At 45.5% G+C, this 15,654-nt stretch overlaps 1 protein-coding gene across 2 annotated transcripts in view; it reads left to right on the top strand.

Moving 5' to 3' along the window:
- The window catches only part of WDR41 (WD repeat domain 41), a 100,694-nt gene that overhangs the window by 60,551 nt on the left and 24,489 nt on the right, over nucleotides 1–15,654 (top strand). For both annotated transcript variants that reach the window (XM_073584139.1, XM_073584140.1), the window contains exons 7-11: nucleotides 118–180; nucleotides 324–434; nucleotides 4,570–4,754; nucleotides 5,294–5,415; nucleotides 12,561–12,649. In XM_073584139.1, coding sequence (XP_073440240.1) covers nucleotides 118–180; nucleotides 324–434; nucleotides 4,570–4,754; nucleotides 5,294–5,415; nucleotides 12,561–12,649 — 570 coding nt within the window. The remainder of the gene's footprint in view (nucleotides 1–117; nucleotides 181–323; nucleotides 435–4,569; nucleotides 4,755–5,293; nucleotides 5,416–12,560; nucleotides 12,650–15,654) is intronic.

Below are 15,654 nucleotides of genomic sequence, written 5' to 3'. Positions count from 1 at the left end.
CCCTTTAACTGTACTCTTGTTGTGTTATGTGGTTTGTGTGCCTTCTTTGTAATTTATAGAATTGCTGATTTTTTGGATTATAACACAAACATTACATTGTGCTGATTTTCTTTCAAGGAATTGCAGCATTGGTTGAACTGCCTAAAAACTGTGTGGCTGCAGCAATTGGGAGAGATTTGCGTGAGTTCACATTTTTCATTGCTTAGTAAGATCACTATTCTTTATATGAATGTCTGTCCTGTTTAACTGAGTTTATTATTCCATTTAATAAAATGTATCTTTTTTTGCATGCACGCTTTTAACTACTTGGCTCGCTCTTAAAGGTGTCTTTAAATTTAATGCTGGAGCGGCTGGGTCTGACATGTGGGACGTTTCTGAGGTTAAATGCCTTTCTGCTCACCAAGAGGTTATTCGAACACTTGCTAATGTGAACGGTAAGTATAGTACACTGTAAAGAAGCTGTTTTATCTACTCTATGCCTTGCAAGCGTAAGTGCACAGTAGAGGAATGTCATCTTTTCATTGCTTTACTAAAAATTATCACATTTGGTTTCACATTCTAAAACTAGACATTTCTGTTGAATTTATTTAACCTCATCCCGTCACAGCACTTGCTTTTCACTTACTAATGGCAGTGAATTTTCATCCTGGGATTAAGATCCCACAGCTCCTTCTCCCTAAAATAAGATTATTCTCTGCTGCTAGAATAGACCTGGAAATGAGCACTGATAACACACTGCACTGGCTCAATGACCTCTTATATGCTACAGTCAATAGCAACTGTAACATGTAGAGAGATTGACAGAGCAAGATTGCGCTCTGTCACTTCCTTGGCTCCCCGCAGTGTGATTGCAGGCAGCTGATGATTGATATGGTAATCAGTGGTCTAACACTGGTCTCCCATCTGCCATAGACCAAAGGCTAAAGGCCCCGTCACACTAAAGGCCCTTTTACATTTAGCGATGCACCAGCGATCCAACCAGCGATCCGACCCGGTCAGGATCGCTGGTGCATCGCTAAATGATCGCTAGTGAGCTTTCATACAGAAAGATCTCACAGCGATGCAGCAGCGACGCAGCGCACGATACTTACCATTCACACACAGCGATCCTGCGTCCTCCCGCCCGCCTCCACGCGTCGCTCGTCGTCACAGCAGGAAGTCTCAGCAGGAAGCGCCCGACGAGAAATGGAGCCGGACATTCTCGCGCTATCAGCGATGGACAGCGGGGGAGCCGGTCGGAGGTAAGTATCACACATAGCGATATCGCTAGCAATATCGCTATAACGTCACAAAACCAGTGACGTTTTAGCGATATTGCTAGCGATATCGCTTAGTGTAAAACCCCCATAAGCGATGCACCAGCGATCCCGACAACTATATGACCCGGTCAGGATCGCTGGTGCATCGCTAAGTAGTTGCTAGTGAGCTGCCAAACAGGCAGATCTCACTAGCGATGTAGCGCCGCAGCAGCGGTTGTTACTTACCTGTCAGATGCACCCGCCCGCTTCCACGCATCGCTCGTCGGTGCCAGCAGGAAGCGGCCGACGAGAAACGGCCCAGGAAGTTCTCGCGCGATCAGCGATAACCAGCGGGGGAGCTGGTCGGAGGTAAGTATCACACATAGCAATATCGCTAGCAATATCGCTGCTGTGTCACAAAATCGGTGACGCTTTAGCGATATCGCTTAGTGTGACGGGGCCTTAACAGAATGTGCCAAATGCACAATCTATTTTTCTGCCTGTCCATATAACAGTGATAATCTGGATAATGCTCTGCACTACCAATGCAGTACACTGTATTACTTACCTATGCAATCAATGGACCACATATTCAAGTCCCTTTTGTGGGCCTGAAAAACATTTTTTTTTTTTTTTATTTTACAACATTTCTAAGTGTTTTTAGAAAAAATATATATATAAATAAATAATCCCATTTTTCCTAATACAAAGTTCTTAATTGTAATAAAAATCAAATATAAAAAAGACACATCTGGTATCACTGTGTTTGTATTGACTACTAGAATAAAACAATACTACTATTTAACCAACACAGTGTATACCGCATAAAGAAAACCGTCAAAATTGACACTATGTTCATTCTGCCTCATATAAAATGAAATGAGAGATATTAAAAAAGACATACAGACACCAGCATGGAAGAAGGACAAAAAGAAAATTTGGGAAGAGCCTCACCATGTGGTAAATGTCATTCTATGACTAAGGGCTTCGGCCTGAAACATGCGTCAGAATGGGCAATGGTTTTTAGTTGTCCGGGCAATTTTTTTTTAATCATGTGACATAAAGTTACATATTTTTTATCCATACAGCCATGTAGATCCTTTTCTTCCTTTTTTGGACACCAACATGATATCAATAAAAACTGAGAAAATGGAAAAGTTAAGTCTCAGAATATGCTGCAATAAATTTATATTTTAAAAAAAATAAGTGATTTTCTTGTGCAAAAGAAGTAAACTAGAAAAAAAATTATATAATAAATTGGATATCACTGTAATCTTATTGATCTGTACGCAAACAGGGAGAGAATATATGAACGCCTTGCAAAAGTTGTTGGTAGGATTCAAACTCAAGACCTCAGCTATGACAGGCAGCAGCTTTCCTTAAATTACTCTTCATAATGAGACTAGGAAACAAAAGAGCGCAATAGGGTCTTTTCTGGTGATAAATGGAATAGATATGAAAAAAGTCTACTCACCCTTTCCAGGAGAGGTATAAGCATATAGACTCGCCGTCAGCTTGCTGCACGCCCGAAGGTCCACTGCGTGACCTCCAATGCAAATCCTTAAGGATATAAAGTTATTCTCGGGCTTACTGTGCGCTGCTTGACCGGAATGAAATCACCACAATGTGAGAAAATTGACCATTTAATTCCCTACGCGTTTCAAAGTGTGAACCACTTCTTCAGGGGTTGACATCCCCTGAAGAAGAAGTGGTTCACACTTTGAAACGCGTAGGGAATTAAATGGTCAATTTTCTCACATTGTGGTGATTTCATTCCGGTCAAGCAGCGCACAGTAAGCCCGAGAATAACTTTATATCCTTAAGGATTTAAATTACTATTCAAAGGAGAGCACAGGCCGGGGAATGTCTTTTCTTATTGGCGCTGTTCACAGAATACAGGCAGCGTAAAAGGCTACAGTTATCTCCTGGCCGTGTCCAGGGAGCAGCTGCATGAAATGTAAATTCTGATTCATAAAGGAATTGCTGTTCATGCAATTGCCCAAAATATTTGAGTGGCTTCAAATCTTTACTACGTCACTAATTCCCTTGGGAACATTTATTTTATCCTACAAAACCGTCCTCAGTGTGCCCCAGTGATCAGTGTAACATGTAGCCCACTCGTATATAATCTGTACTCAATAATGACCATTTTATAGTCGCCCAGAATATATTTCTGCAATAACGACTTCATCAGCTCGAGCTGGCGTGGAGTAATATTTTTCCGAATGAGTACATTACGTTAATATATTATGCAAACATTTATGCAGTAATAAAACATAAACTTTATTGACGAGCCATTAACGTACGAGAGCGACCGCATTATATTGTAACATCGTTCAGGTAATGTAGAGTAACCGTGGCAGGATATTATGGTGATTAGTGACTAATAGGAAAGTTTTTCCTTGCATTTGCAAAGTCTCAGAAGTATCCATTTCAGGTAAATGAACACTTTACATCATCCGTGAGATTGGACTGAGACTCGGATTAGCTGTAATTAAAGGGACACTTTGAAAATAAACTCTTACATTTTTAAAATATATGTCACTATATTGGCGCAGTGGAAAAAATGTATGAAAAGGAAAAATATGATCAGCTCACCTATCACCGAGTGCACAGGATCCCAAATCCAAGGGAAGGCATTTTATAAAGAGAAAGAGAAGGGTGGATCCAGCACTTTAAATAAAATCTCGAATTTTATTTCAATCGATTAAAACATGATTCCAGGGAAAAATTCACATTCTACAATTGATGAGCATAGCGTCCGTGGAGAAAGTCCCAAGAGAAATTTTGTGTCCCGGTTGACGCGTTTCGAAGTGATACTTCTTATTCATAACCAAGTTGTCACTTTGAATCGCGTCAACCAGGACACTAAACTTCTCTTGGGACTTTCTTCATGGACGCTATGTTCATCCATTGTAGAACGTGAATTTTTCCCTGGAATCATGTTTTAATCGATTAAATAAAATCCCAATTTTTTTTTCTTAGTGCTAGATCCACCCTTCTCTTTCTCTTTATAGGAAAAAAGGTATACCGGCCTTCCGGAGGGCAAAACACCATTGGGTGAATGGAGGCAGATCAATGCATTTGATGTACTGTCTACGTGGGAGCTTCTCCTTATGGATATGTAGGGCTTGGACCTTACCAGGGTGGTGATGCTCTGCAGGCAAGGATAAGTGGCAAACTAAATGAGTGTCATAATCTAATTAAAACGAGGGTAGGATTTCCAAGGATTGCGTCTCCTCCTTTATGATGTTCCTGAATTTTCTCATTTTAAGGTTTTTTGTAAAGTCCGATGGAAATAACCAATGTGATTGTTTTGCACATACTTTAGAGTTCACGTTTGTAAGCGGCTCTCACGCTGGGGAATTGATCGTGTGGAATGCACTAGACTGGTCCCTTCAAGCTTTTGAGAAGAATCTTTCCCAAGTGGCTTCACCACAAGATGTTCCTCCTGAGAATAAACTGCTTCCGCTACAAGAAGAGGTTTCAATCCAGTACATCGCATCGGATGGCGAGGTATACAGAATATCAACTGTGTTTTTTACTTGTTTTTTTAAGCTGTGTTCACATGAACCATTTTTCTTTTGGAAAATCTGCTATAAAATAACATGGATTTTGACAGGTTTGATCACCACTTCTTTGAAGCAGATTAGAGCATATTGTAGGTTTGATAATCCACAGTCTGTCCTAAAATCTACCCAGAGGGAAAAAACTATGAAAATAAGGAGCTCAGGTTGTATCCTGCATATTCCCTTTGATGGCTTCAGAGATGATACCCAGACTTTATGCTGCATAAAGATAATCTGTAACATTGGGAAAATTATGTAAAAAAACATTATTTGAATTATGACTTTTTTGACATGAGAAGGATGTTATAAAATTATATAAAAAAAAAATACCATCCTAGTATAATATATTTTGTTGGTAAGTTTTTTGCTACCCAGACAACCACTCAGTTGGAACGTTAATGGGACATTAGTCTGATTGTGTTCAGAATTGTAATATATGAACACATTTTCGTAGCTCTGTATTGATGTCCTATTTTGTCACGCCAGTGTGTCTATGTGGCCGTGTGTAGAAGTATTTACGTGTACAACCTGCAGACAAAGCGAGTGATTGCTTATCAGAAGAATGCCCATGATTCCGATATTCAGCACATGGCAACGCTTCCTAACAGGTAACCATTCCAGTTTGTCAATTTTATATGTTTTGACTCAACAACACAATAAACTTTTAGTTTTGAATTTCTTACATCTTTCTTCTGGGCTTTAACAGCAAACTCATGACAATGCCCGGGATTCGCTAACAAACTACTATAATGTTAAAGGGAACCTGTCACCAGGTTTTTCTACTATAATCTACGGCCATCACCTTTTAAGGTCTTTTTGTACAGTATCCTAGTAAGTTTTTTATTTAAGTCTCCAATTCCCCCTACATAATACAAAAAATAACTTTTGTGGTCCCCTGATACTGTGAGGTGCAGTCTGATGGGCATCGCTGGTCTTGCTTTGGTGCATCCTCTCTCATCGCAATCCTCGTCCTCTTTCTCTGCTGCATATGGATGAGACATCCTACATCATCCACACAGTGTCCCCCCAGTCACGCTCCTGTGCCGGCGTACTTCCCTCCACCCTGCTGATGACAGAGCAAAGACACATAATGCACATGTGCCAGTTTTACTTCGAGGTCATCGGTGCTCTTTGGCCTTCCCGGCACATGGGCACTACAGGACTTTACTCTGCCTTCGGCAGGGAAGAGAGATGTACAGCTGCACAGGAGCTCAATGAGGGATGCTGTGTGGATGTAGTGGGACTTATGAAAGTGAGTAAAATTGAGATTTCTCTTACAAAAAAGTTGTGGTATATTCATAAAAATTATCCCTCAAAGTCGGTTTTGTCTCTTTAAGTTGCAACTTTGAGGTTAACTTTCTTAAAGAGATTTTGCAATATATTTATAACCTTTTCACAGCAGAATTGGAGGACAAATGTGGGATAAATTTGGATTACTAGAACCGGGGTCCCAATCACCCACATTTCCTTACTGCAGTCAGAGAGTGGCATGGAAGTCACTCGTTGTTGCTCCATTCTAAGACTATAGGACTGACAGCGCAGTACCATGGACAGTGCTACCATGGACAGTGCCGGGAGCGACAGTGTGCATACATTTTCTCTTTTGTCTCATTGGGGACACAGGAACCTTGGGTGTATGCTGCTGTCACTAGTAGGTTGACACTATGCATGAAAAAAATGTTGCCTCCGCAGTATACACCCCTCCGACCAGCTGTAGGACAATCAGTTTTTGCTTAGTGTCAGCAGGAGGTGGACAGGGGTCTCTCATAGACCCATACCTACCTCATTGTGCGTCGTTCCTTTTCAGGTAACCATGGAGGGATACAGAGTAGATTTGCTACATCTGTATTCCCACACCGGGGTCATGAGAACGGCGTGTACTGCCACCCCGTATCTTCATGATTCCCACGGGCATGACCCTATCCCCTAACACAGGACTCGTGTTCAGGTGGCCGCTCCTGGTCCTGACCTTCGTCTCCCATCACTCGTCCACCAGAGCCTGATGATCGAGAGAGACGCCCTGCAGAAAAGGTTTGGGACAGCAATCTTTTCATGCAGATAAACCGACCCCTGTTACGGGGTGAACTGGAGGTAAGAGGCTGCAGCGTTGTATGATCTGCTCACCAGCCGCTCTGGCTGAGGTGACCGCTGTAATCAGCACCCGGGCTTACAGCACAGGGCTCTATACTTATCTTAAGAGCCAACACTTTTAAGCACGCGGTACAGTGCGGTTCCAGCCTCCTCCCGTGGCGGCGTGATGGCCTGGGCTCCAGCAGGAGCCCAGCATGGCCAACGCTAGATTCCAGCTCCCAGCAGGCTCCGCCCCCCGGCTTCCTCTTCCTGTACCAACACCATCTTGGTGCTCCAGGAGGCTAGAGCAGGGCCCCGCCCACCGCTTCCGGGCGGGGATTTCATAAGGCTTCTAGGCAGCGGCAGGGCTGTTCACCTCGCTCTCTCTCTTTCCCTCATTAGCCTTCGGGTGGCACTGCGGCGGGGATACAGGTCGGGGGTATGTGAGTACTGCACTACAGGTTGCTCGATAACACCGCTCTCTACCCCCGATGGTCTGCACCAGTTAAAACATGTCAATATGCCCAAGGGAGAGCAGTCCCGCTCCTCCTCATCCTCTTCAGTGACCCTGGTCAAATATTTTGTATGTACCAAATGCAATGTCAGGCTTCCTTCAGGTCAGTCCTCGCCACTCTGCTCAGATTTCTGCAGACCTATGGTGTCACCTACGCTAGATAGCAGGTGCAGCCCCCCGTTTTGCCTGTCAGAGCTCCCACATTACCCCTGGAGCAGGAGGAAGCCACCTTGCATGCCGCCCAGGGGCCATCCATCGCCACGGGAGACAGCGAGTGTCCAGGATGGGCCTCGTCCTTATCTAAGTCCGTGGCCGACCTTACCAAGGTATTCCAGACCTTGGTAACGGTGCTTGACAGATTGCCACTTCAGACTCCAGAGGACACAGGAGCACCAAAGGAGCCTCCTTTTGGGCCTTCTAGAGGCCATAAAAGGTTTAGACAGGACCACCAACCCAGGTCCCCTTCTCACTCCTCACCGCCAGAATTCCTCTGGCCGTCTGCCTCCTCCCGGTCCTCATCCCCGGAATCAGCCGAGGCAATATCAGAGACACACTCAGAGGAGGGTTCTGAGTACGGGCCAGAACAGTCCCAGGTCAAGGATATGGTTCAGGGCCTCATTGCTGCAGTCAATGAGACCTTTAGCATTGGGGACGCCACATCAAAACCTAATGATCAGGTTTTTTCATTTAAGTGTCATAAGTCCCCCTCTAGGGTCTTTGCCTCCCACAAGGATTTTGAGGAAGTGTTGGCCAGGGAAAGGGAAAACTCAACCAGGCGGTTTCATAGAGGAAGTTGTTTTGGGATTCTGTATCCCTTCCCTCCAGATCTCACCGCCAACTGGACCGCCTCCCCTTCGGTGGATCCACCAAGTGTCCAGACTCGCTACCAGAACAGTCCTCCCACTCGCCAGTGGGGCAGTCCTAAAGGATCCCAATGATGGGAGGATAGAATTCCTGGCAAAATCCGTCTTTGAGACAGCAGCCGCTACATTGTGTCCAGCCTTTGACTCAGCCTGGGTAGCTAAGTCTGTTACAGAATGGGTCAAACAGCTTAGACAGGGCAAATTGGCCGGGGCACCACCAGCGGAACTGGCGGAATTCGCAGATCAAATCTCTCATGCCGGGAGGTATATGGTATCAGCAGGCCTGGGTGCCACGTCTTGCGCAGCTCAAGCATCCAGTAACATGGTAGCCGTCTGGCGGACAGTCTGGCTAAAGGCTTGGCAGGCTGATTTGTCCTCAAAGAAATCACTGACCAATCTGCTGTTTCAGGGCACCCGGCTCTTTGGGTCAATGTTAGATCAAATCATTAAGGATGCAACGGGGGGTACAAGCTCCCTTCTCCCTCAGGCCAAGCCTCGTCAATATGTTTTCAAACGTAGGGCTCAGCCCTTTCGACGTACCCCAGTGACAGGCACTTATGCTCAGGGCCCGCATAGGTCGCAAGCACCGAGAGATAGAAGGAAGGTATCATTTCGGGCCACCCCGTCATGGCATTCCCGCAGTTCCATCAGCAGAGCTACCAGGTCAGGGCCGGGCAGAGCCACTTCAGCCTGACTCCTGCAGGGAGTCCAACTCCCTTCCCAGTACCTCTCCCTGATTAGGAGACCAGCTTCTCCTCTTCAGAGATGTCTGGCAGAGATCAGTAGAGGATATCTGGGTAAAGGAGGTAGTATCAACAGGATGCAAGATAGACTTCAATGTGCTTCCGCGAGATCGCTTCTTTCTATCGCAGCCACCAAAAGACACTGCTATGGCTCTAGGTTTTTTTGCGGCAATCGACTCTCTCCTCAACGCAGGAGTAATCGTCCTCGTTCCCGAGCGGGAACATTTTACCGGCTTTTACTCAAACCTGTTTGTGATACCAAAAAAGGATGGCTCAGTTCGTCCCATACTAGACGTCAAAAGGCTGGATGGGTCCGCTTACGCCATTTCAGGATGGAATCAATTCAGTTGGTAATTACGTCTGTGGAGGATCAGGAATTCCTATGTTCCATAGATATTCGGGACGCCTACCTACACGTCCTCATTTTTCAGGGACATCAGAGGTTTCTGCGTTTTGCTGTCCAAAAGCAGCATTTCCAGTTTGTGGCCCTGCCATTTGGGCTGGCAACAGCCCCCAGAATTTTTACAAAGACTATGGCAGCGATGGTAGCTATATTAAGGGTCAGAGGCATAATATTGGTACCATATCTCGATGATATTCTCGTCAAGTCGCCCTACTTTGCTCAGGCCCAGGAAAATCTAGCGGTAGTTTTAAACACGCTGTCCCGGTTTGGTTGGATCATAAACAGGGAGAAATCCCACCTAACGCCAACACAACCCCTAGAATTCTTAGGAATGGTAAATCGACACCCACTGCTCAAGGGTCTTTCTCCCAGAAAGGAATTGGATTACCCTCCAGCAGGGAATTCGCTCTCTGGTGAAATTCCGGTTTCTATCCTTTCGCGCTGCCATGAGAGTCCTGGGAAGGATGGTGGCAGCTTCAGAGGCAATACCCTTTGCCCTGTTCCGTTCCAGGATACTGCAGAGGAACATCCTCCTTCAGTGGGACAGGTCCATCTTTTCGCTGGATCGCCCCTTCCTTCCTTCCATTCAGACCAGGGAGTCCCTCAAGTGGTGGCTGACCTCCCCCCTTGTTCATCTGGGACGGCCTTTCCCCCCCCCGTCCACTGGCAGGTAGTAACTACAGATGCCAGTCTCCTGGGCTGGGGTGCAGTATTCCGCCACCTAACTGTCCAGGGACGATGGTCGAGGCAAGAATCCTCTCTATCAATCAACATTCTAGAACTGAGGGCGGTCTTTCTAGCACTTCTGCTTTGGGAAAGATACCTCAACAACCAGCCAGTCCGGATTCAAACGGACAATGCCACGGCGGTGGCATACATCAATCACTAAGGGGGAACCAGAAGTCCCCGGGCACTGGCCGAGGTATCCAGAATCTTCAACTGGGCAGAAACCGCAATTTCGGCAGTTTACATTCCCAGCACAGACAACACGGCCGCCGACTTCCTCAGTTGGGAGGGGCTCGCGGCAGGAGAATGGTCCTTACACCAGGACGTGTTCCGTCAGATATGCCAGCTATGGGGGACTCCAGATGTGGACATCCTGGCATAGTGACAGAACAGAAGGGTCCTACAGTTTGTCTCAAGATACCGCGATCCTCTAGCAATAGGGGTCGACGCGCTGGTCATTCCCTAGACACAGTTCAGACTCCCTTACCTGTTTCCTCCCCTTCCTCTCCTGCCCAGACTGCTAAAGAAGATCAAGGCAGAAGGGGTGCCCATCATATTGATCGCCCCGTACTGGCCCAGGAGGGCCTGGTTCGCAGAAATTATCAATCTTCTCACAGGCACCCCCCTGGAGACTCCCTGACAGACCAGGTCTCCTTGCTCAGGGGCCGTTTTACCACCCGAGTTCTCGGTTGCTCAAATTGACGGCATGGCCGTTGAAACCACAATACTGAGAGCAGCGGGTTTTTCGGACCGAGTCATTAATACAATGATCCAGGCTAGGAAGCCATCCTCTTCTAGGGTCTATTATCGTGCCTGGAAGGCCTATTTTGGCTGATGAGTCTAATCACATCACACCTATACCCTGTTCCCTGCCATCTGTCCTAGTTTTTCTCCAGGCAGGGTTAGATGGCGGTCTGGCCCTGAGTTCCTTGAAGGGCCAGGTATCCGCTCTCTCTATTCCTTTTCAAAGAAATTTGGCCTCCTGCTTACAGGTTAAGACCTTTCTGCATGGAGTGGCACATGCGGCCCCCTCCTTACAGATCCCCTGTGGCTCCATGGGATCTTAACTTGGTCTTGGAAGCCTTGACAGGTTCACCCTTCGAACCCCTCCAGGAAGCTCCCATGTCTTTGTTGTCTTGGAAGGTCGTATTTCTCGTAGCCATCACCTCTGTTAGGCGGGTTTCAGAATTAGCGGCATTGTCCTGTCACCCTCCATTCCTAATTATGCACCAGGACAAGGTTGTTTTGCGGCCTCCTCCTAACTTTCTTCCCAAGGTGGTATCGGCCTTCCAGCTGAACAAGGATATAATCCTTCCGTCATTTTGTCCCACTCCAACCCATTCTCTGGAGCGTTCTTTGAATAAGCTAGACCTGGTCAGGGCGATAAGGATCTATCTGGCCAGGACCGCTCCCTTCAGGAAGGCGGACTCGCTCTTTGTTATCCCCAATGGGGTGAGAAGAGGCCTGCTGGCCTCTAAGGCAACAATTGCCCGCTGGATCAGAATAGCAATTCTGGAAGCCTACCGGGTGAAGGACAGGGTGTCCCCTGCTGGGATCAAGGCCCATTCAACCCAGGCGGTGGGCGCCTCCTGGGCGGTACACAACAGGGCATCAGCCATGCAGTTGTGCAAGGCTGCCACATGGTTGTCCGTGCATACCTTTTCGAGGTTCTATAAGGTCCATACCTATGCTTCAGTGGACGCCAGCCTAGGCAAAAGAATCTTGCAGGCGGCAGTGGTGAGTTCTCTGACCTGAAGGAAGTTTCTGTCTTTTCCCACCCCAGGGACTGCTTTTGGACGTCCCACGGTTCCTGTGTCCCCCAATGAGACGAAAGAGAAAACAGGATTTTGGTTGCTTACCGTAAAATCTGTTTCTCAGAGTCTTTATTGGGGGACACAGCGCCCTCCCATGATTTTATTTTGTGTAATGAATATATGATGACTTACATGATAATGTCTCCTACTGCTGCTTTATCACTAACTGATTGTCCTACAGCCTGTCGGAGGGGTGTATACTGCGGAGGCGGTGTTAACATTTTTTTCATGCATAGTGTCAACCTCCTAGTGACAGCAGCACACACCCACGGTTCCTGTGTCCCCCAATGAAGACTCTGAGAAACAGATTTTATGGCAAGCAACTAAAATCCTGTTATTATGACATTGCATTCAGTCTCCGACCGCAGTGAAGAAGAACCATGGATTAGGACTCTAATTCTAGTAATGAGTGTGTCCCAGGTATGAAACCCCCATTTTTCTCTTCTTCTGTGGATAGGTTGTAGATTTAATTCGTGTTAAAGCCCTTTTATGCGTGTCTTTGTTCTTTTGCACAGTAAATAACCAGCTGGAGAAAGAGTATGATGAGCTCTTACATTAATCTTATTTTTGATCTCAGGCCAGAATAATATTTAATGTATTTGGCATTTTACGTCTTCCAGACAGTTGGTATCTTGCTCAGAGGATGGCAGTGTTCGCATATGGGATTTAAGGTCAAAACCACAGTATCAGGCAGAGCCCGTTCCCGCAGGTGAAGTATTCACCATTTATGGATCACTTCTCTTAAATGTTCTGCATCTAACTAATGGGCAGGCTATAACTATACTGTAGATGAAGTAGTAGTTTTCATGACCGCTGTATGTACTCATTCATCTGGAATGTATATTGAAGACATTGCAGTCCTGGTCATGTGATTGACATCCTGCTGCATAAAGTACAGCTACCAGCTGTGTCATGTAACGGGCCGTGCACGTGTCCATCACATGGCCCTGACAAGTTTCTGCCTACTGGAAGTTGGCCATGAAAGTTAGTCTTGAGGAATTTATACCAAAAGTATGTATTAAAGTTGCAAGATGGGCGTAAATGTGAATTCATTTGTTGGACTGAATGGCGTATAAATATAACCAATGTCAAAGACAATAGCCTGATATTCATAGTCATTTTACAAGGCAACCATGGGAAATTCATAATGTAATCCCTTTCCCTGATGAAGCTTTTCCAACAGCGATACACCTGGGGCTTTTTCCTCACACCCCTGTTGCTCTTGGTTACATCCTTCCATGGTTTTGCTATATCCCTTTGGACTTGCATGGGTGGGCATCAGTGATGGTCTATACAGGGCCTTACTATTGACCTGGGACCTCTATCATTCTTGCGGACCCTTTATCTGCTCTATTGCCACCTCCATTCTCCTTTCCTTGCAGATATACCATGCGCCCTCTTTTCTCATACTCTGACAATTTTTGATTTGGGTTCCCCAGTTTACACTTGTCTAACCATATAGACCCTATGTGTTTATTTTAAGCTTTCTATGCCAACCTTAGAGGGTCTTTTATATTATCTGGTCTTTTGGGGCTTTGTATTTGTCATGATAATTTATAATTCCATAGGAGGAGGTATGGTTTAGATATTGTTTTCCACATTATATTATTAGATCATTACATTATGTATTTCCCATGGTTGCCTTGTTCATTATAGACTCAGGGATGTCAGACTATTGTCTTTGCGTTGGTATTAATTGTGTTTCTATTGTGTTTTATATGGTATTTAATAAAGACGTGTTATTATATATGATTAGGTGTGCGCATCACTAATGTATTGACCTTTCCTCCCTTTCTTGAATTTTGCCTATTCCATTCATATGATGTAACACTTTTTGATTGCATTCCAGTGGCACCCTGTTCGCTATATATGTTGTAGATGGCCGAACCAATTGGCTGAAACTAATTCTGCTCAATATTAATATTCACATAATTATAATTATTTTATATTAATAGTGTATGACTTAATATTTAGCAGAAATAAATATGCTGACATCACCATATATACCGTATGAGCCTGCACATCGCCCCTATATACAGTAAAAGCCTATACGCAGCCCCCATACTGTAAGAGCCTCCACATAGCCTCCTATGTCCAGTATGAGCCCCACGTATCCTCCCATGTACAGTATGTTCCCCACGTAGCCTCTCAATGTACAGTATGAGCTCCACATAGCCCCCTACGTACAGTATGAGCCTCACATAGCCTCCTATATACAGCGTGAGCCCCCTATATACAGTATAAGCCCTGCACAGCTCCCTATATACATATAAATATCCCATGCACATGAAAAAAATATCCACCAATGTCTACATTCAGAGGATGCTGGGAGCGACGACAGCGAGCGGGGGATGGCACAGTGTTGGCCGCACTTTGCCCAGGTCTGCACTAGAACAATGTTAGGATTAGTAATCTATAAATGGTCACTGTAGCTTCAACACACTTTTCAAATAGTCCAGCAATAAAAGTACTTTTGTAATATATCTTAGCAGATAAATCTACTTATTTCTCCACTTATGAGCCACTTCTTGCTCTTCTCCCAGCCTTTTAATCTCATCATTCACTTTGTAAAACAGTTCAGATCCATCTTGGTGAAAGCAATAGGCACTGCCTGCTAGGTTACAACTAGCTATTAAAGCTGAGGAAAGAAGAGTGTTGAGCAGAATGAGAAAACAAGTAGGGGCAGATCATGCTGCCGGTAATAAGGGATTTAGCTTGTCCCACAGCTGGTTTCACAGCTCAGTACTGTTGTATACATTTTCTCCATGCAGCAGCTGCTGGCTATTAACGTGCTACATAAAGACAAAAGCAGGAATCTCTGTGTGTACTGGAGACATCATAGCAGCTAATCCCCACTCACTACCATAGGAAAAAAATGAAAATCGGAAATAAAGCCCGTAAAGTGGAATAATAGTGAAAATGCAAGGTACAAGTCATATAATGGCCAGAAAGTGTTATTCCTTACAAATTAGATATCACTTACAGCAAACAAACTTAAAATCACAGACTGATATAGAGGGGAGAGAGGACACTGCCCTTTCGGGCTTACATGCTACAGAATCGTGGGGAAGGAAACAGTAGGTTGGGGGGTTGCAGCAGCTCCAGTGATGGTGAGGCGGTAGCTCCAGTAGTGGTGAGGAAGCAGCGGGGATCATTGCAGGCTGTAGGCTTTCCTGAAGAGGTGGGTTTTCAGGTTCCGTCTGAAGGATCCGAGTGTGGTTGATAGCCGGACGTGTTGGGGCAGGGAATTCCAGAGGATGGGGGCTATTCGGGAGAAGTCTTAGAGGTGGTTGGGTGAGGAGCGAATGAGTGTGCAGGATAGAAGGAGGTCTTGTGAGGACCGGAGATTACGTTAAGGAAGGTATTGGGAGATTAGTTCAGAGATGTTTGGAGGAGACACGTTGTCGATGGCCTTGTAGGTCAGTATTAGTAATTTGAATTGTATACGCTGAGGGAATGGGAGCCAGTGAAGAGATTTGCAGAGGGGAGAAGCGGAGGAGTAGCGAGGAGAGACATGAATTAGTCGGATGGTAGAGTTGAGGATGGACTGGAGAGGTGCAAGGGTGTTAGCAGGGAGGCCACAGAAAAGGATGTTGCCAATAGTCGAGGCGGGAGATGATGAGGGCATGCACAAGCATTTTAGTAGATTGAGGGTTGAGGAAGGGACGGATTCTGGAAATATTTTTGAGCTGGAGGCGACAGGAGGTGGAGAGA

This window comes from Dendrobates tinctorius, unplaced genomic scaffold (assembly GCF_039654945.1).
Source record: "Dendrobates tinctorius isolate UK_male_01 unplaced genomic scaffold, ASM3965494v1 ptg000083l, whole genome shotgun sequence".
In the NCBI taxonomy this organism is placed as follows: Eukaryota; Metazoa; Chordata; class Amphibia; order Anura; family Dendrobatidae; genus Dendrobates; species Dendrobates tinctorius.
The sequence above is the reverse complement of the archived record's forward strand: the minus strand, read 5'-3'. Positions and strand labels throughout refer to the sequence as shown.